Source organism: Simochromis diagramma, unplaced genomic scaffold (genome assembly GCF_900408965.1).
Source record: "Simochromis diagramma unplaced genomic scaffold, fSimDia1.1 OVJJ01000302.1, whole genome shotgun sequence".
Taxonomy (NCBI): Eukaryota; Metazoa; Chordata; class Actinopteri; order Cichliformes; family Cichlidae; genus Simochromis; species Simochromis diagramma.
This window is the reverse complement of record NW_024386792.1, coordinates 1,024,257-1,044,958: the sequence shown is the minus strand read 5'-3', so window position 1 is coordinate 1,044,958 and position 20,702 is coordinate 1,024,257. Positions and strand designations below refer to the sequence as shown.

At 41.4% G+C, this 20,702-nt stretch overlaps 2 protein-coding genes and 2 non-coding genes across 5 annotated transcripts; all 4 read left to right on the top strand.

The window, feature by feature from the left end:
- Nucleotides 1-107: 107 nt before the first annotated feature.
- Nucleotides 108-6,323, top strand: eif3ba (eukaryotic translation initiation factor 3, subunit Ba). Its single transcript, XM_040023697.1, has 19 exons — nt 108-235; nt 1,238-1,430; nt 1,558-1,677; nt 1,773-1,830; nt 2,011-2,139; nt 2,255-2,412; nt 2,656-2,787; nt 2,890-2,956; nt 3,043-3,089; nt 3,168-3,378; nt 3,471-3,543; nt 3,646-3,768; nt 3,861-3,939; nt 4,141-4,279; nt 4,393-4,518; nt 4,760-4,837; nt 5,165-5,273; nt 5,356-5,468; nt 5,758-6,323. Exons 1-18 carry the CDS (start codon nt 136-138, stop codon nt 5,454-5,456), a joined length of 2,043 nt encoding a protein of 680 aa, XP_039879631.1. The 5' UTR covers nt 108-135; the 3' UTR covers nt 5,457-5,468; nt 5,758-6,323.
- On the top strand, nt 3,990-4,071 carry LOC120729253. The gene has a single exon (XR_005694868.1). It is a non-coding gene; the product is annotated as a small nucleolar RNA SNORD60 (small nucleolar RNA).
- Nucleotides 4,566-4,650, top strand: LOC120729259. The gene has a single exon (XR_005694874.1). It is a non-coding gene; the product is annotated as a small nucleolar RNA SNORD60 (small nucleolar RNA).
- A 3,984-nt stretch (nt 6,324-10,307) lies between the features above and the next one.
- Nucleotides 10,308-19,753, top strand: LOC120728650 (carbohydrate sulfotransferase 12-like). Of its 2 annotated transcripts, none has more exons than XM_040023693.1 (6): nt 10,308-10,815; nt 12,243-12,862; nt 13,072-13,214; nt 16,360-16,488; nt 16,591-16,783; nt 19,108-19,753. In XM_040023693.1, exons 2-6 carry the CDS (start codon nt 12,335-12,337, stop codon nt 19,378-19,380), a joined length of 1,266 nt encoding a protein of 421 aa, XP_039879627.1. In that variant the 5' UTR covers nt 10,308-10,815; nt 12,243-12,334; the 3' UTR covers nt 19,381-19,753. The 2 variants fall into 2 exon arrangements, with proteins under 2 accessions (XP_039879627.1, XP_039879626.1); XM_040023692.1 differs by having other exon boundaries at nt 12,226-12,862.
- The last annotated feature ends 949 nt before the right edge of the window (nt 19,754-20,702 follow it).

Here is a 20,702-nt window from a genome sequence, read left to right as displayed (position 1 = left end):
GGTGTCGCGTTTCCGTCACGTCGTCCATTTTCACGGATCCGCACATGGTGCTACACCGGCTGAGGACCGCCAGCCTTTTCGTTTTCGGGATTTTTGCTCCGCTGTATACAAAAGTCCGTGTCGTAGTTCTGTTAAATGAAAGAAACGGTGGATATGGTGGACGACCCCGAGTATGAAGAGGAGGAGCCTTCCTTCAGCGACCCGGAGGACTACGTGGACGATGTCGACGACGACGGTAAGCAGTCACAGGAAAAACGCCGGCTTTCCGGCCTGCTGTTAGCAGTTAGCTAAGAGCTCAATGGTGGGGATGTTTTAGATGCTACAAAGCTAGCTAGCTTGCCTCTCTGCTCACCGGCACGTAGTAATAGTGAATAGTTAACAGTGAACATGAGCTGGATGCATAAGCGTAATTACCAGGAATACAACAGCGACACCACCCTTTTTCTCCAAAAAACTCCAACATAACATTATCACAGTGTACTTAACGCCCGTTACAGCCTCACCCAGACCCTACACTGGGGCCTGTGCGATGCGATCTGAAAAACCGAAACATGATTTTAGCTAGTAAAGCCGTAAAGGCAAATTATTTTCTCTGTGCTGTTTGCCTATATAAAGTAGTTTGAATGGGGCAGCTGGTTGTAGCTCAGTGGTAATCCTAACCCAGGTCCGAGGGGCGTTTGCTCAGTAGAGTTTTTCAATTGTGCAAGTTTTGCAGTTGTGGTAAAATGACTCATCAGATACACGTGTTTTGTCTGTAGTAGTCACAATATAATTATTTATGTATATAGAAACTTTATGGTAAATTTAAAACAAAATTAGTACCATTCAATATTAATATGCAAGCTTAAGTTAAACAAAGACACAAATGAAATAGCTTCTGTGAAGCTAAACACGCCAGCATAGCGGTTCTTTATCCTCATCAAAATGATGTATATTAAGCAGTGAGTGTAAAGGAGATGTACTATTGAATCAACTTTATTATGATATAATTAGATTTTGTCTACTTATAAATCATGAAGCGTAAACCTACACATCTCTAATGGAAATTTAAACAAAAGAATTATGTCTGTTTCAACGATGCAGTCTTCCCTACCAGTAACTGAAGTGGTGGCTATAAAGTTTAGATTGGTTTTTGTATATGAAAAGAAGGTCGTCATTAAAATGAGATAAGAACCCCAACCCCACACAGTCCGATGAGCTTGTTCATCACCCCTGACCCTCCTCCTTCACTTTTCAGAGCTTCTTGATGACATCCTGAGGGAAAAACCCCAGGAGGCAGACGGCATAGACTCGGTGGTGGTGGTGGACAACGTCCCTCAGGTGGGCCCAGAGCGTTTGGAAAAGCTCAAGAACGTCATACACAAGATCTTCTCCAAGTTTGGCAAGATCACGACCGAGTTTTATCCAGATGCAGATGGCATGACCAAAGGGTAAGGCCACAGATGTTTTCTTCTGTGTTCTTTTGTGCATCTGTTTTGATTCAAGGTGGATTTCCGGATTTGAAGCAGAGGGTTTTTGTTTTGTTTTTTAGTAATTGTTTTTTTCTCCTCGTTACAGTTACATCTTCCTGGAGTATGCTTCTCCTACTCAAGCCCTCGAAGCAGTCAAGAACGCAGATGGATACAAACTCGACAAGCAACACACGTTTAGGGTCAACCTCTTCACTGACTTTGACAAGTGAGTATGGAGTACCACCCAGTAAATGCATTGTCCAGGTATTGCTTGCCAGACTTGGAATACAAGTAAATAATCGCCCCTTTGTTTTTTTTTAGATACATGAACATCAGCGATGAATGGGAAGCTCCAGCAAAGCAGCCTTTCAAAGACTTTGTAAGTGTTACCTTAACTTTTCAGTCATAATATAATGAATCTGTTTATAAGACTTAGAATTTGTTTGACAAAAATAGATTCATGTCAGCACTTTCATTATTAAGTTGACCTTTATAAATCAACAGGACAGTCTCTATCCTGAAACCCTGCAAGCGACAATTACTTTGTCTGTGTTTTCAGGGGAATATGCGCCATTGGATCGAGGACTCAGATTGCCGTGACCAGTACAGTGTGATCTATGAAGCTGGAGAGAGGACTGCCATTTTCTCCAACGACGCTAAAGAGCCAATCACAGTTGAAGAGAGAGCGGTGAGTTTTTAATTACTCACACAGAGTTGGTGGGAAATGCAGGGCTTGTATCGAACATGATTGGTCAGTAGTCACTGGTTTGGAGAGTTCTGATGTTTTTCCTGCTTTGATGCAGCGCTGGACAGAGACGTACGTCCGATGGTCTCCTAAAGGTACCTACCTGGCTACGTTCCACCAGCGGGGAATCGCACTGTGGGGCGGCGAGAAGTTCAAACAGATTCAGAGGTTCAGTCATCAGGGTGTGTCCCTCATTGACTTCTCACCATGTGAAAGGTAATAAAAAGTCAATTTTTTTTTTTAATCCAAAGAAGCACATTATAGTGCACAGAGTATCCCGTTCTAGTATTTATTTATTTCCTGTAAATAAGGCAACGTCACCTAAATCCTGTGGGTTGTTGCACCATGACCTGGGGACAGCAAAGGATGATTAATGTGCAGATAAAGCACTCTAAAGAGGTGCCGAGTTGGCCTGTGAGCCACTGTCTGATTTTAATGTGTGGTTGTGTTGGCTTCCAGGTATGTGGTGACCTTCAGTCCACTGATGGACACCAAGGAGGACCCACAGGCCATCATCATCTGGGACATTCTGACCGGACAGAAGAAGAGAGGCTTCCACTGCGAGAGTTCTGCACATTGGCCTATTTTTAAGTCAGTATTATGCTTTCTCTCTTTTAAATCTAATTTAAGTCAAATTTGCAGAGTCCTTGCAGAGTTTGGATGCGTCTTCTAATTTTACATGTTTGTTGTCAGATGGAGTCATGATGGGAAGTTCTTTGCAAGGATGACACCAGACACACTGAGTATCTATGAAACTCCGGTAAGTAGGCCTGAAAACAGTCTAGATGCGTTTAAATGAAATGTGCAAATGATATTAAAGGTTTATGTTTTGTTTTCTTCTTGTAGTCTATGGGCTTACTGGACAAGAAGAGTCTCAAGATTACTGGGATAAAGTAAGAGTCCTTCATACTCTCATGCTTTGAAAAGCAACGGCATTTTGTATAGAGCTATTAATGTTTGTGCATCTTCAGGGACTTCTCGTGGTCTCCTGGTGACAACATCATAGCGTTCTGGGTACCCGAGGACAAAGACATCCCAGCCAGGGTGACTCTGATGCAGATGCCCTCCCGTCAGGAGATCCGCGTTCGCAATCTCTTCAATGTCGTCGACTGCAAACTGCACTGGCAGAGAAACGGGGATTATCTGTGTGTGAAAGTTGACAGGACTCCCAAAGGAACACAGGTACTCATAGAAAGAGGACAAACAGCTTATATGTCACAGATTTCTTTTTAAAAAAACAAAAAATAATAAGTTGACTTTTTTTGCCTTCTCAGGGTGTCGTTACCAACTTTGAAATCTTCCGCATGAGAGAGAAGCAGGTTCCTGTCGATGTGGTGGAGATGAAGGGTAAGACATGTATTTGTACAAACACAGAAATGAGCTGCAAGTAATTCTAATTTCCACAGAAAGGAAGTTAATCTGTTTCCCTTCGTGTTGTTTTCCTTCTAGAAAGCATCATAGCGTTTGCATGGGAGCCCAATGGCAGTAAGTTTGCTGTCCTCCACGGCGAGTCGCCAAGAATCAACGCCTCCTTCTATCATGTCAAAAACAACGGCAAGATCGAGCTCATAAGTGAGTAGAAGGACAGGCATGCAATGTTGTAGCAGAGCGTTGTTGCTTCTAATGTGTCCACTAAACTGAATGTGACACTTTTCCTTTCACAGAGATGTTTGACAAGCAGCAGGCCAACAGTATCTTCTGGAGCCCTCAGGGACAGTTTATGGTGCTGGCTGGGCTCAGGAGGTAGGTTTTATCTGAGTGTGTGTGTGTGTGTGTGAGAGATGAATATAAGAAGCCACTGATGACAAACTAAACATTTTTTCTGACACCTCGTATGAGAGCTAAGCTCCTGATTCTAACGCTAATCTGAGGCTTGTTTCATTAGTATCTGTAGAGATGAGTGTCTTTGTACATGGATGTAACCGCTTTGCCTCTCCTTTGCAGTATGAACGGAGCTCTCGCCTTTGTAGACACGTCAGACTGCACCATGATGAACATAGCAGAGCATTACATGGCCTCTGACGTGGAGTGGGATCCAACGGGTCGCTACGTCGTCACCTCCGTCTCGTGGTGGAGCCACAAGGTGCGTAGCACTCCACAGGCCTCGCCAGTCCTTTGCAGATGAGAGGAAATGCAATCTGGTCTTTTTCTGTCATCCATTCACTTCGTTTTTCTCCACCTTTACGTGCATGCTAGGTGGACAATGCGTACTGGCTGTGGACGTTCCAGGGCCGACTCCTCCAGAAGAACAACAAGGATCGATTCTGTCAGCTGCTCTGGAGACCAAGACCTCCAACCCTGCTCAGCACAGAACAGATAAAGGTACAGTTTCTTCTCTATACTATGTGTGTGTGTTGTTGAGTGTGTAGAGCCAGTGATGACAAACATAATTTTTCTGACACCTCGTATGAGAGCTGCACCGTGGCTCCTGATTCTAGCTCTAATCTGAGGCTCCCAGCTACACCACATTATACATGTGTCCACCATGTACTGCGATGATGCGTTTGTGAAGCCATCTGTCACGTTAACATGCTGTCATATACACTCATCTGTTCTCTTGCAGATGATCAAAAAGGATCTGAAGAAATACTCAAAGATCTTTGAGCAGAAGGATCGTCTGAGCCAGTCCAAGGCTTCTAAGGTTTGACCTGTTTATATTTATATTTTAACTTATCTTTGGGAGAGTTTGTTGGAAATGCTTTTCCCAATTTTTCATGTGCTGTCCCCCACCTCTTCCATCAGCATTGGATAGGCCCCTTTTTATTGTCCTGTTAATTTGCAAGTTAATCATCTCCTGTATCTCTTTAAAGAAATTTAAAGCGTTTTGCTAACTTTTATATTGACTCTATAGTATAATTCCCTGAGACTGTTTACACTTTACATGCTTTCATGGTAATACAAGCTGTGTGTTCACACTGAAATGTAAGCTTTGTGGGTTATGATGCTGAACTCTGCTCTGTGTGAGTAGGAGCTGGTGGACAAGCGCAGGGCAATGATGGAAGACTACCGACGGTACAGGGAGGAGGCGCAGAAGATTTATCAAGAACAGAAGAGCATTCGCCTCGAGCTCAGAGGAGGTGGGACCTCTCACCGTTATCTCACTGTTAACTTGCCTTTGAGGCTTTTTATTAGGAGTGCTGAAATTTTTGTGTCATGTAGGAGTGGACACAGATGAGCTGGACAGCAATGTGGACGACTGGGAGGAAGAGACCATTGAGTTTTTTATCAACGAAGAAATCATTCCCATTGGAGATCTGTAGTCCCCTACGCAGGTAACATACTGCACAGGTTGTTGTGGAGTCTTGTCAGCTATTTGTCTTGCAGCCTTTGATTTCACTGTGGAGATGTGTTCATATTTTAAACATCCGGCTATAAAACTGTACATTAGTCCACATAATGGGGATGCATGTTGTCTTCAGTTTTAATCTGAAGTGGCGAACAGAAAAATTAATGCCATTCCCACATGCTCATACAGTCAGCAGCATCTTCATCACCCCCCCCCCCCCCCCCCCTTTTGCTCACAGTCTCACTCTGCATTTCCGCTCTTGTCTTCCCCTTCAGTCCATCCGTTTTTGTGTGGAAGGAGGAGAGAGGAGCTACGTCATTGATTGGAGAAGGACGACGACCACGCTGTGAATCTTGGGGCTTCATCTCGGGCCGCAACGTTCAACTCATCATCAAAGTGCGCCTTACGGATCAGCAGCTTCATCGAGAGACAAAAGAGAATACTTTGTATTGCCTAATTTCTCTTTGTCTCTCAGCATCATCTTCCCCATTTCTTTTCCTCTGTGGACTTTGATATTTAGCAAAACTGCCTCCTACTCTGTTCATTAGTTGGAGTCTCAGTGTCTAATCTCAAACTCCATCCTGTGTTGGACCTTCCTCAACCCCCCCTGGGGATTTATTTTGAACTAGCCTCACCATGCTAGTCTGTTGTTACAGGGCAGCACAGAGTGCCATACCATTCAGGGGTGGAGGTGTTGCGAATAAACAAGTAGCCTTGTTAATAAATGTGCTGATGTGGCGCTATAGTGGCCTGTATCCTCCTCCTTTCAGACTAGGCTTTCACACAGGGAGGGGGCGCGCAGTGGGAAAACCTTTAAATAAACAAACAGAATACCACCTGACTCTGTCTCACGGTTTGGTTATTATTAGAGCGAGTCCATTGAAATATGGATTGGTCACGTGATCACATGTGATATCAGAAAGCTAACAGAAAATTAACCTGCATCAGTCTGGAGCAGTGTTTACACAGTAAATATGCTAAAACTGCTGCGGACTTGATAAAATAATTCAAAGATGTACATGGCCGTTGTCGTTCACTGATGTCTAATAAAATATTACTGCGTACCCTGATGATACTAATTAGGGCATGTGGATTATTGATAATCTGGATTATTGGTAAAGATGCTAAGATTAAAATTGTAATTGTTTATTATATTTCTGTATCTGATTCTTTGCTGTTTCACCTTATGATTCCTGAGGGGAGGGGGCGGGGTATAGGCCAGCTTGGATATAAAAGCTGTTCTTACTCACATGCAGCACCCTCCAGGAGACACATGTACAGCAGAAGTACTGTGGTTTAGATTGTGTTTCCTGAGTAATTAAGGCAGAACAGGGCATAATCGCCCACTAACTGTGAATATTCCACACAATTCCACACGCTAATTTCACACCAGTGCAGGTTTTGTACTAGTGAAATGTCTAATTGACGTCCAAACCTGCTGCATTGGTCATTTAAACTGTTAATGCACCTCCACGGAGTCTTTTCTAAAATAAATGATGTTTGGGTGTGCATGTGAAATCCACGGCAAGGAAAACACACCGATCCTGATCATGGACAGTGCTGGTTCTCAGCTGAAACAAGTTCCTTCAACTGGGCCAAATGTGACAGCTACAGATGTAGAAAAGTGTCAAGACAAAAGTACCAATCAGCATCAACAGGTTTGCTCACATCTCTTCAGTATTAACAGCACCACAGTCACATGTACCTTTTCTCCATTAGACATGAGTTTGTTTACATCCAGTCAGGTGAGTGTTTACTGTGTTTTGTTTTGTCTTTAGCTCACCGCAGTTACGAATATAAAACGACTGCAAATCTTTGTTGTTTGTAGGGGGAAAAAGATCCATCTCATAAACAGATGACTTCAGCCTCAAGCGTGGCAGCTAAATGCAGAGCTGTGTTTGAGCCTAAACTCAGACATGTCATCTAGCTGCCACTGAATTTGCCTTTGAAAGCCATAAATTGCAGTGAAATTGTGCCCATTTCTGCTCAAATGATTTTAATATTCCCACATTTCGCTGTACTTAAAATATTTGTAAGCTAAGGTCACTTGCTCTTTTGTATCTGCTGTTTGAGTTTTGTGGCCTTGAAGTATTTGCATCGACCAAAATCATGGGTTTTCCTCTCTCTCTGTTCCTGTAGATACCTGGTCTGTCATTAAGGTGAAATTCTAGCCTTGGCTTTTTCCACAGATTTGAAAGCCATCCATACCTTCACCCCAAGGCCATATGATTTTCTTGCAAAAAGTAAAACAAAGTGGGCCATAATTTCTAAAATAAAACATTAAATAGTCTAAATGTGCTCGATAGGAAGGCCTTAAATACAGTAGTTTTGTTTTCTCATGTTCAACACTTGCGTCATTGTTATTGTGAAAAACCCTTTCAGACCTCAACATACAGCTGACGTCCTAGCACCATTTGGGTTCATTAGTCTTGCATGGCTAATTCCCAATGGGAGCGGGAGGCCACTGTTCAGCCACAATATAGAGTCTATGCTGCACGGATCTCATTAACCTCCCAAATATCTGCACATACTTTTAAACACTTTCACTGTGGTGCTTTTCACTGTGAAATACTCTTATTATCAAAGACGTTATCTACCAGTTAGCCATGTCACTAAATGTTCCACAAACCACCTGAAGAAATGTGGCTTAACCACAGTCATAAATCAGTTTTGTATCTGCAAATTAAACGCTTAAAGTGTGCATGTTTTAACTGGATAATTGTGGGTGAAATTTTGCACTCTTTCAAATAACTGAATAAAAAAATACATGAATAAATAAAATTGCAGACAATGTGCTCTTTATTATGAAGGAGGTCCTGTTTAAACAAAAAAAGAGAGAAATTTTACTGAGAAAAATCTAGTTTTTTTTTTAATTTTTGAAACTTTTTGACTGTACAGAAATTACCAGATTATTATAAAACAAGTTCAAATTCAGATTCACTGAGAAAAAAAATCATAGTTTAACATATGAAAGTTGGCTTTTTATTCAAACAACAAAGAAAGTATAAGCTACTGTGTCTTCAAATAGAAGTCGAATTTAATGACATACTGAATAAAAACTTTGATACTAAGTCCCAAATATGGATTCCTGAAATTAAAAAATGCTAAATTATAAGATAGAATGTCGACTTCCTGTCTCATAGTTCTTATTTTATGAATGGTGAAGACTGTGTTATATGACATTTTTCTGTCTCTCAGCAGCTGCTCATCTGATCCACTGCAGACTTGGGACCTTATTATCAGCAATGTCAAATCTGAGGTCCTTTCAATGAACGCTTGTTACATTTTAGCTCAAAGTTGTTCTCTGTTAACCAGATGACACTCACTGACTTTAACGTATTCCAAAACATCTCATTACTAATTTTAGTTTACACAACCAAGTGCCCAGTCTGAACCTTTAGCCTAGGCTTGTTTAAACTTTAATCCTAAAACCAAGTCTCAGAGAAGCAATTTCACATTAATAAATACATTTTTTATTTTAGGCAAATAAAGATGGAGTAAATACCAAATGCACTTTTTAAATCACAATTTTATAGAAAAAAGTCATACAAAGCTACCTGGCCCTGTGTGGAGAAGTAATTGCCATCTAAACCTAATTACTGGTTTTGCCATCTTTGGCAGCAAGAACTGCAATCAAGTGTTTGCAGTAGCTGACAATGAGTCTTTCACATCAGCGTGGAGGAATTTAGGCCCACAGAACTGTTTTAATACAGCCACATAGGAGGGTTTTCCAGCATGAACGGCCTGCTAATGGTCATTCTAGAACACCAAAATTGGATTCGAGTACAGACTAGACCACTCCAAAACCTTCATTTTGTTTTTCTGAGCCATTCAGCGGGAGGCTTGATGTAGTGTGTTGGATCATTGTCCTCCTGTCTAACCCAAGGGTGCTTCAGCTTCAAAGCATGAGACATTCTTCTCCATGATTTTCTGGTAGAGAGCAGAATTCATGTTTCCGTCAATTACTTTTCCATGTCCTGAAGCAGCAATGCAGCCCCAGACCACCACCACCAACTTGTTTAACTGTTGCAATGATGTTCTTTTTATGAAAGGCTGTGTTAGTTTCAGTGTTTGTCTCGTCAGTCCACAGAATATTTTCCCAAAAGTCCCAAAAGCTTTTGTGCCCCCCCCCCCCCCTTTTTTTTCCAGCAGTGGTTTTTACCTTAATCTCTCCCATTGTTGCCATTAACTTTTTTTCTCAGCTACGTCCTTAGATGGTAACATGAAGTGTTGCTTTTTGAGCTCTCTGAGCTCTACTTTACCTTGTCAGACAGGTTTTGTTTAAGTGGGATGTCTTGATTCAACATGCCTTGCAATTATCAGGCGCGGGTGTGGCTAGTGAAACTGAAATTGGGGGTATGAGTTTGCTGAATGGCAATTACTTTTCACATACAGACCAGGCAGATTTATATAGGTTTATTTTTTCCCATAATAAAACTAGATAATGTATAAAATATAAATACTTAATTTAAAGCACTGTAGCGGAATAAAAAAAACACCAAATCTTTATGCTTTTGAAATGTAATTTTCGTTATATCTGTTCTCTTTTCAAAACACTGACTTTATTATTGTCTGCATGTGAAGCACTTAGAGGATAAGAGTAGCTACAAAAAGACGGATTATGCTCTCCCCGGGCTCTGGACCAACAGAAATTTATAATTATTTTAGTTTTTCCCTGGAAGTCCCAAGACCAGTGTGGGAAAAGAAAAATGTGTGTGTTGGGGGGGCGGGTTGGAACACGTGGAATAGTGCGTGGCTGGATTCTGAAAACAAAATTCTCTTTTCAAAATCTCGCGAGCCTTTCCTCATTATAGGGCTCATTCCGTCGTCGGTGCTGCTCTGTCTCGCCCTACCTCCCGCCCGCTTGGTCGCATCACCGGGGCAGCCGGACACAGCGAGAGAGACGGAGAGAGAGAGAGAAGCGGACTGACTATGGAGCTCCTCTGCAGGGTGATATGAAGGATTTAGGTCATGAGCCGTTTTTTTAAATTTATTTTTCCCTCACAGACAGATTAATGTTCAGACCGGCTTAAATTGCTGCCGTGATGCTCCCTGAGTGAGAGAGAGAGAGGCGTAAAAGAAACAAAAGGAGGCTTTCCTGCACCTCAGAGCCTGGGTATGATGAGCGGAGTGTGAGCGGATGAAAGTGTGGAGAGAAAGAGGTGCAGTCCTTCTGTGGTCGGCTGCTGCAGGGAAGGAGAAGCTGGAAGAGTCCCGTTTGCGTGAGAGAGAAGGGACTGGCCGGTGCGGCCGCAGAAAGGGCGCATTGTAACCTCTGTAGGTTACTCTGTAAACTGAGATTGTTTCCGTCCGACGGCCGGGAGGAGGTCACGGTGAGTCTGCTGCTAAACGAGGAAAATATTAACAGAGATAATAAAGCCTAGTAAGCTGCTTTCAGTGAGAAATGGTTAAGATATTCTAAGGGAAGTAGGGCGAAGGGCCTGCAGCTGGTCACTGAACATTTGAAGTTTTGGATCTTTTCCGTTGATCTCTGCGCGTGCCTTTGCGCGCGCGTGCGCTTGTGTGTAGCGCGTGGCAAGACTGAAGAGACTGTGTGGATGTTTGATTTTCCAGACAGGCTCGTCTTGTCTTCGCGGAGTTTAAATTTAAACCAATGAGAGGAAAAACGCTGCGGAAAAAAACAACTTTCGCTGGAGGATGCTTCTTGCCCTGTCTGAATTTTTTTTCTTCTGGTTTTAAAAGGCACCATAATTTTTTTCCACTATAGCAGATGTTTTTTATGGGACAAACAATCAGGGATGTGAACCCTTAAGCAGCCTCTGGTCTGAAGCTGCTTCATCAGCATAACCATTTGTTCACATCTCCCTGTGGCAGCTGGGCGCCCCAGGGTGCACCCTGAGGTTCCCACAGCCTCTGGTTGACATGGCACAGGTCAGGAACACAGCCTGGCCTATCATAAAGCCCGGCATCAAGTTAGTAAGATACTCTGGCAGCTGTTCTCTTTAAAATGGAAACAAATGCCATAGAGTACTGTGCACCACTGTGCACATCCACCCAGCCATTTTCTTCCCTTATCCAGTTTAGTGTCATCGGGTGAAGGTCGAGCTTCATCTGTTCACCACCACAGTGAATTTTAAGTCAAACAATCAGATAAATACACAATACATGCTTTGCAAATCAGTCAAAATCAATATTTTTCTCAGGAAAACCACCACAGGGGCACGTTTAGCACTGTGCTGCTTCACATTCCTCTTTTTAACAGTGCTCTGTAAGCATTTGAGAGCTGAGGAGTACTTTTCAAATTCAAATTCAAATTTTATTTGTCACGTACACAGTCATACACAGTACGATATGCAGTGAAATGCTTTTGAAACCACCCTAACGTGATTTCCAGCACGTCTCTCTGAAATCTGCGTTAGTGGGGTCTTCGCAGATGTTCAGGTTACCCACACTCCACATCTGCTCTATTCTGACTAAAATCATAATTGCTAATGGACTTTTGTTACTGTGCTTCTTTGCTACTAATGGTGTGTGTAAATGGGATGGAAGAGGTGTAAAATGATTTTAATGGATTTTTTAAAAAGTGGGGTAATTATAAAAAAAAAGTGAAGTATTTCAGTTTTTTAAATCTGGTGGTTTCATTGGTTCAGTTTTTTTTTATTTCTTACAAACTTGAACACTTTTAACCACAGTCTAAATGTGCCTAGTAAGGCTATAAATGAGAAGCCGAGGTTTAGTAATGTTTCCTGTTTTTTTTTTCTTTCTTTCTTTCTTTTTTTAAGTTGAATCTTTCAAACAGGAAGTCTGTCCTTCCGTAAGGCGGCCACAATGGAGCTGAGATAAACTCTTCCTCTTTTATTCACCAATTACGGCTCTTGCTGCACTATAAACATGGGAACGTGGCGTGGTCTCCGAGTGGCTTTCATCATGGGATCTTTGTTTATGATCCTGCTTATCATCGTCTACTGGGATGATGTTGGGGGCTTTAGTCTCTACCCGCTGAAGGACCCCAAACACGAGGTGCTTCAGTCCGGATGCTGTGCCCCGACGACTATGAGCCCGCCTCAGACTACGCCCGCCAGCAGAGCCCACACGACTTCTTCCTCCATTGTTTCCACCACCGCTTCTAGTGCTTCATTTATCCCAAAGGAAGCGGCTCAGGAACATACGGAGGAAGGGAAGGGGAAGCAAAATCATGCACAGAGGAAGGAGGAAACAAAGGAGGATGTAGAGATGGAGATCTCTGCTTATGATAGGGAACAGGAGGCGCGAAAGAAGAGGATCGACGACGTGTGTTCAGGGAAGGAAGACGTGGAAGTCCCCGAAAGGACTCTGCCTTTTTCACAGATCCCCAACAGGGAACTGGATCACCTGATAGTGGACGATACACACCAGATTATCTACTGCTACGTTCCCAAGGTACTGCTGCCTCAGTGAGTGATCATGTGTGGTGTGGGGTGTATATGGGTGGCGAGTCAGTTCACTGTGTGGGGAAAGTAACAAGAGGAGAAGCAGATGTTTAAATCACACTGCTTCGTTATTGTTCTTCTCCTTTATGGTCCCCGTTGTCTTCTAAATGGTTTCCCTTTTCTTCCCTCTTCTCTGCCTTGCTGCTGATCTCTGTTTAGGTGGCGTGCACCAACTGGAAGCGAGTGATGGTGGTTCTGTCTCAGTCTCTGATCTCAAGCTCCTCAGGGAAACCCTACACTGACCCAGAGGCTGTACCTGCTGACCTTGTACACAACTCCACGTTGCATCTAACATTTGCCAAGTATGACACACAAATATTGAACCTATAACACGGACAAATATTAGATCAGTTTTGGTGATGTGTTTGCACCGTTATAATAACTCCTTACTTTTGTAAATATTTAATTTGGTGAAATGAAAACTGGTTTATCAGGTTTTTAATGATGAGTAAAATCTCACATCTTGACCTCTGTATCTATATTATGTGCTCTGTGCCCTTTTTTACCATGCACGGCGAATATTGTGATTTCGGTCTATTCTAATCCAAACTATAAATTGGTTTATTGCTTTAGCTTCATCCTAGCTTGCCATTTATACCACCACCAGCTCATTTCTCTAAAAAATATTATACGTATCAATTTCAGCTTTATAATAACTATCCAAGTACTGTTGATGTGACAAATGTTCATTTAGTAGTGATCAGACTTGTGAAAAAGAAAAAGAAAGTACTGCATTCAAATCTAAGATTTTACTTATCAGGAGTCAGGACATAAAATATATCTAGTCACTATCAGGCTCTAAAATTAATTAAATGGGATCTGAGCTGAACAACAACAGACAACTTATAACCCAGTATCATTATTTATTTGCATGGGAAAACCTGGCCGCACACCGTGATTCAGTTGGGTGTAAAACCAGTTTCACTTGAATAACTTGAAGTAATTATTTTCTATTTGACTTTATCAGTCTCGAACATTGATATGGAGGAGCTTTGGCTTCTTTACAGAGTTGCTAAAGTTCATTGAGGTACGCGGGAATTCATTTATGCACAGCCAGGATACAAAAGCCGATGCTCTGGATTGTTTCCCCTCCCCCTTTCCAACAAGCCAAAAAGTGAGTGAAAACTACATTAACTAAATAAAAGAGAAATTAACTGGATTTATAGCGTTAGGAGACTCAAAACTGTCCTAGAAATACTTTCTGCCAGCCACTCGCCTGATCATTGACATCAGAATTTCTTCTTTCAAGTTGTAGTAATGCAGCTGGATACTGGGGCTGCTGTCTGCCACATTTTGCAGAAACTTGCTGTGATGAAAAGTTACATGCAGAAGAAATCACACCCACAGTTTCCTGGCTTTGCAGTGATGGGCTGATAGAGAGGGGCGGACAACCACACATGGAAAACATTCAGTCCTAATCTGAGCATCATTCATTGTATCATTCACAAGTTAGAACCTGTGGGTTGTGATGCTGTAAAAGATGTTACAGAGCCAAGTCATTTATTTATCAATAGCATCTCAAAAGTATGCTGCAGGTCGGAGTACACGAGCAGAGGTCCCCGTCCAGAGATAAGCAGACGCGAGTAAATGACGTGCTGAAGGAAAGCAGAAAGAGTTTGTCATCAAAGCAAACTGTTGTCTGTTTGAGATGAAGGGATCTACTGTATTAAAGTTGTAATTGTAAATTTGCCAGCATTTTGTGCTGCTGTAATTTGGGCTTATTTCTCATTAATGTTGAAGTTAAATGCCACAGCTAGCCAAGTTTAAGTCTTTTGACCGGATCACCTGTGTCTGAAGAGCGAAAAATCAGACTGTTAATCCTCATAGTGGTTCTCATTTAAAAATATCTTACAATATTATTGTGAAAGCTGTGGATATATGTTTAAGTTCTGAACTTTTCATTGTTTAATTACACAATTCATGAATGAGAGCGGTAATAAATACCCTAACAGGTTTTAGAGGACCTGGGACTATTTAATTATTTTCTAGGTTCATCTTGGCTCAGCCTCCGCTGTTGTTTTCACAAATCCCACTTTATGCACAGCTCTCTTAAAGTTCTGTCACAGCATTTCAGTCAGGTTGAAGTCTGGGCTTTGACTGGGCCTTTGCAATGCTTGGATTATTTTCTTTTTCAACTATTCTGTTATAGATTCACTGCGGCGCGTGGCATCATTGACCTGTTGCATGATCCAATTTCAGATCCAATGTCAGACAGCTGGCCTCGTATTTGACGCTATAATTCTTTGGTACACAGAGTTTCATATTCAGCCCAGTGACTGCAGAGTGTCCAGGTTGTGGTTTGTTCAGATGCAAACCTAAACTGTGCTGCCAGGTTCTTTTTAGTGAGAAAACACTTTTCCTGGTTACCCTTCCAAACTTACAAGACATACTTGTTCAGTCTTTTGCTAATTGCGCTCTCATATTTACATATTTATACATTTAAAATTATATTTTCTTTCTAATTCTTGCTTCCTGAATTATATTTCAGAATCCACACTGCACAAACAAAGCTACTTCATTAGCATTCCTGAGCTGTTCTGAGCCTGTTTCTTGTGATTTATTGCTATAATAGCAGAATGACCCTGGTGTCCTCAACAGTACCACTTTTTTCCTACTCTGAAATTAAGTTGCTCATTCTAATAATTTTTGCACTCTAATGGTCTCGTCCTTAATCCTACCTCCAGGGAAGAGTCAATGATTTGAGAATAATTGAGATATTGGCATTTACTTTTTAATTAGTGAGCACCAGAAAGAGGAACGGCAAATGCTAAACAGGTGATGCTTACTATAAATACATCACTGTAGCTCTTCAGAACACTCTGCCTGCTTAGTTTCTTGGGAAAAATGTCGATAAGTCATAAATAAAATTGTCTCCTTAAGCCACACAAGGAAATCAAGACCACCATAGTTTTAAATAACCAAGTCCTCATGCAAAATGTTCTGGAACAGGAAGGCTGCACAGCCAAGCAAAATATATACTCCAAGATGAATGTCTGCCAAACAACTTTCTGAAATGTGAACTGGACTGAATTGAAAGTATGTCAAGCATTAATAAAAAGAAAGATTCCCCAAAACCTGGAAGTAATTATATTCTCACTTTAAGTTATTTAAAAATGTGTTTCACAAACAAAATGTGTGAGTTGACGCTTGGAAGGCCGAGCGGAAAGGAGAGGCGGAGCTTGGTGCTGCAGCACAGGCAGACCGCTCTGTAGCCCATTGAAGTCGAACATGTGTTTTCCTGTCTGCGTCGTTACACAAGACATATCCCTTTCCCCTTTGGATGTGATCTGGCTTTGTTCTTCATTCATCTTGTGACTCAGCCACAAATTATCACAGAATTCAGACATGCAGAGTTTGTGTATCCAACTCATATTTAACTATCACAACTTGAAAAGGAGGTAACCCCAGAACAAGATCTTTAACAGTGCTTTTTATGTGTATTTCTAGATTTTGGCGCCGTTATGGTTCCCTGTCCCGCCACTTGATGGCACTGAAGCTCCAGCATTACACCAAGTTTCTGTTTGTACGCGATCCTTTTGTGCGTCTTATCTCTGCCTTCAGGAACAAGTTTGGAAGGTGTGTGTTTGCTGTTCAAGGAAATGTGCTTCACTTTGCATTAAACAGTAGCCCATGTCATTGATGAATCACTGAAGTGTGTGTATTTGTGTGTGTTTTAAGGCCCAACCAGGACTTCTACAGGCAGTTTGGTTCAGTTATGCTGCGTCGTTATGGCAATGTGTCTGGGGATTTGCCAGAGACCGCGGCCGAGGCATTTAAGGCAGGAATCAAACCAACATTTCAGCAGTTTATCACATACTTGCTAGATCCAGAGACTGAGAAAGAGAGCATCTTCAACGAACACTGGCGGCAGGTGATTGCCTCACACAAACAGACGCATGCATTTTAACACGTGCAGGTTAAGGAAAGATCGTTCATTAAAATCATGGGGTGTATTTAACACATTTATTAGACCATCACCCACTGTAAGGCTTATTCCACAGCTTCCATAAATTAACAGTACTGGTAGTTACTTAAAAAACCTTCTTATAATAGGTAATCCACCCAATGATATTTTTAAGACTAAAATATAATTATTGTGTCATCCAAAACAAAACAGAGGAGAAAAAACTGTAAAACACATGATTATTTTTTGATTAAGATGCCAAATCATTTATTTGAATTCCTGAACAGGAAAATCTGGTAGTGGTCGAATGGTAGTGGTTTATGCTTGATTAATTTCAGACTTCTTAGAGAAGTCCTGGTCGACAGTATAAAAATGAATTCAGCTTGTTATTTGACTACAAATAAAATAATTTCTTAGTTTTAAACTCGTTTTTGGCAGATTTCTAAAATATTTGTGTTTCTTTCTGCTGGCAGACAAATGGCAAATGATCTGACATATTGGGTATTGTTTCACTACCTGGTCATTAACAGGTGAATTAGCATAGCGTTATTCACATTTGATCAGTTTAACACTTTCAAGTTTCTGAGTTTTGATGATTTTAAACATTTCAAGTATGAATGTTTCATATTTAAGGGTTTACGTGGACTTGCTTCACATCCTTTGAATGAATTTAGTTGTCAAAAGATGGACCATACAGTTTGTACTAATGCAACGTGCATTAGTACAAACACAATGGTGCAATGTATTTGGACAAACTGTGCTGTCAGTAAAGGAAACTACACACTGGAACAGCATAACAATGGCAATAAAGCAGCACTTTCCCTATAATAGGTGATTTCTAGGCTTTACCTTGAGTTTTTTAGCACAATACCTGCATCACAGTTATATCTCAGCCATATTAGATATTCAGAAAGAGAGATGAGATGAACCCAGGTGAGATATTCAGATTGAGGGGACAATAGCTAAAAAGAAAGGACAGTAGTTAGCTGGAGAACTATGTTTTGAAATAGAGGTCAAATAAAATATTACATAATTGGTATTATCAAAGCACCTCACAGTGAAGTGCTGCATGTCTGATGGAATACATAAATATAAAGTGAAGGAACATTGTGAAAACACATCAGATCTCAATGGGGAGAAATTCATGCTGGACATCTCTACTATTATGGACTACATAATATGTTAGGAACCAAAGGATGTCATATTGTTGATGGAAATGAAAATTCAGCAACTCATAATGTTGTTTGAGTTGTTGTTATTTAGCCCCCCGTGTGCTTGTATATATGCCTGTCAAAGTTGGGGCATTCTCCTAATGAGATGATGTCCATGGACCAGGGCATTGCTGAGCTCCTGGACAGTCTGAGGTGCAACTGGCAGCACTGGATGGAGTGAAACATAATGTCCCAGAGGTGTTCTGTTGGACTTAGGTCAGGTGAGCGTGGGGGTCAGTCAATGGTATCAGTTCCTTAATCGTCCAGGAACTGCCAGCATACTCTTGTCATATGAGGCTGGGGATTATCGTGCACCAGGAGGACTCCAGGACCCACTGCACCAATGTAGGCTCTGACAGTCGGTCCAAGGATTTCATCCTGATACCTAATGACAGTCACCGTGCTGTTAGCCTAGCATACAGAAGTTTGTGCATCCCTCCAATGCTATGCCTCTCCAAACCATCACTGACCCACCATTTACCACGGGCATGCTGAACTATGTTACAGGCTGCATAACGTTCTCCACGACTTCCCCAGACTCTTTCACGTCTGTTACATGTGCTCAGGGTGAACCTGCTCTCATTTGTGAAAAGGGTAGGGTGCCAGTGGTGGACCTGACAATTCTGGTATTCTATGGCAAACGGCAGTCAGGCTCCACGGTGCCAGGTAGTGAGTACATTCACACCAGTGGCCTGGCTCTGGCAGTGCTCATCTTGTTCCTCCTTGCACAAAGCAGAAGATAACACTCCCACTTATGGGTTAAGGACCTTCTACGGCCCTGTCCAACTGTCAGAGAGTTACTCCAGAAGGCAGGCAATCTCCTCCATGACTTGATGCATGACTCTGATTAAATAGCGTTTCTTTATTTTTTTGTGTATTTTTGATGGATTAATGAGGAAGCCTGTGTATTCAAATCCATTTTAGTAATAAACACAAGAGTAGAGTTGTGTGTCTCCTTTTTTCTTGAATGCCAGTATATGTGCACAAACAGTCAATTATTAGAGGCAGATAGACAAAGTCACAAACACACACAAACGAATGCAGTTTTTAAATGATACTCCTGCTTTTGCTGTGTTTCAGGTCTACCGTCTGTGCCACCCATGCCAGGTGAAGTATGACTTTATCGGAAAGCTAGAAACCCTGGAAACAGATGCAGAGCACCTGTTGAAGCTTCTGAAGGTGGATCATCTGATACGGTTCCCCTCAGGGGCTCAAAACAAAACTGCAGCCAGCTGGGAAAGAGACTGGTTTGCACAGATTCCCATTTCAACACAGAGACAGTTGTACAAGCTGTATGAGCTGGACTTTGAGCTGTTTGGATACCCCAAACCTGACAGCGTGCTTCACCAGTAGACCATACCAAGCCAAAGGCCCGGACGCTGCACTGTGTGTAGCGCCTTCACCTTCCCTGCCTGCGCACAACGAGCACATGCCTTTAAAAAACAGTCTGTGAAGCTGTGTGTTTAATTTGTTTTATGCATACCTCAAAAGACAAAAGTGCCTGTCTGCATTATTTTATTTTTGACATTATATCATATCCAAAGTGCACCAGCTTACAAGTTACTTTATCCCAGTCTGTGTTTCCTCATGCAATGGCACTTTAAAGAGTATTTTTTGAATACTGTATTTTGGTAAGTCATGAGGGAAGGTCTTGGGCTGCATGTTAGCTCACATTTCTGAGGGGGAAGTATGCAGAAAAATAAAGAGCTTTTAAATTACTGTGTGATCCTCTGTAGGTAATTTGTGTTTAAACTTTCTCAATTCAAAATTTGATTTTAATCTCTAATTACTTATCACTGGAAGTGCTACGAAGCTTGAGAAAACATCTATAAATCCTCTGTCTGCTTTGGTTCTGGAGGCATTTTGTCAAATCTTCAGATCTCAGGTTGAGGAATAAGTGTTTTGCAAATTAGGAGGAACTGTCACTCATTTTTAAAAGATCCATTAAAGCCATTTTTTAAAAATCTGTATGTGAGTGCTTCACGAAAGTGGAGTAATAAATCCCTGGTCTATTTACCTTTAAGTATACTATAGAGGCAGAAGTTTGAATAAAATAGAACACATTAGTCCATCCATACTGCACAGTCTCGACACAAGTCACTTCACACTGATCTGAATCATTTGAGCATAAAGAATTCACCTAACTCAAGCGATGAACCTATCTTGTGTCTACACAAAATAGACAACTTTGCAAAGAATCAGTTTTAAATTGTAACTCTAGGCACGTTGTTACTCACAAAAACACATACAATGTGTAACAAAAATAATATTTTTCCCATTTTCTTAGTTGATTGTACAAAAATTCCAAAGTTCTATTTTTGACAGGCTTAAAATAGAACTTTTGTATCAACAAGGTGATACCATTTCCCCCCTTAAAGTTTGTGAAAGTTGAATTCGAAAGAAGAAAAACTATAAAGATCAGATAAACCATATCTGGAAGTCGTGTATGTAAGAAATAAAAAAAACAAAAACAGTAAAGTCCTGACACAGGACCTGAGAAATCCCTTCAGCTGATCTATCTACTGTTCAGTGAAGCCTCAACAGGGGTGACCGACAAGAAGCCATTCTTCATGAAATAGATAGAAAGGCTGAGATATGCTAAATTACACAAGAACTGGACTGAAAACACAGAACACAGAAAAGTACAGTCTGATTTTGCTCCACCATTTAACCGT

Coding starts and splice junctions, on each gene's coding strand:
- LOC120728650 (XM_040023693.1), top strand. CDS start 12,335: ATGGGAACGTGGCGTGGTCTCCGAGTGGCTTTCATCATGGGATCTTTG. Junction 12,863..13,071: donor TCTACTGCTACGTTCCCAAG/GTACTGCTGCCT, acceptor ATCTCTGTTTAG/GTGGCGTGCACCAACTGGAA. Junction 13,215..16,359: donor TTGCATCTAACATTTGCCAA/GTATGACACACA, acceptor GTGTATTTCTAG/ATTTTGGCGCCGTTATGGTT.
- eif3ba (XM_040023697.1), top strand. CDS start 136: ATGAAAGAAACGGTGGATATGGTGGACGACCCCGAGTATGAAGAGGAG. Junction 2,957..3,042: donor TGAGTATCTATGAAACTCCG/GTAAGTAGGCCT, acceptor TTCTTCTTGTAG/TCTATGGGCTTACTGGACAA. Junction 3,544..3,645: donor CGATGTGGTGGAGATGAAGG/GTAAGACATGTA, acceptor TTTTCCTTCTAG/AAAGCATCATAGCGTTTGCA.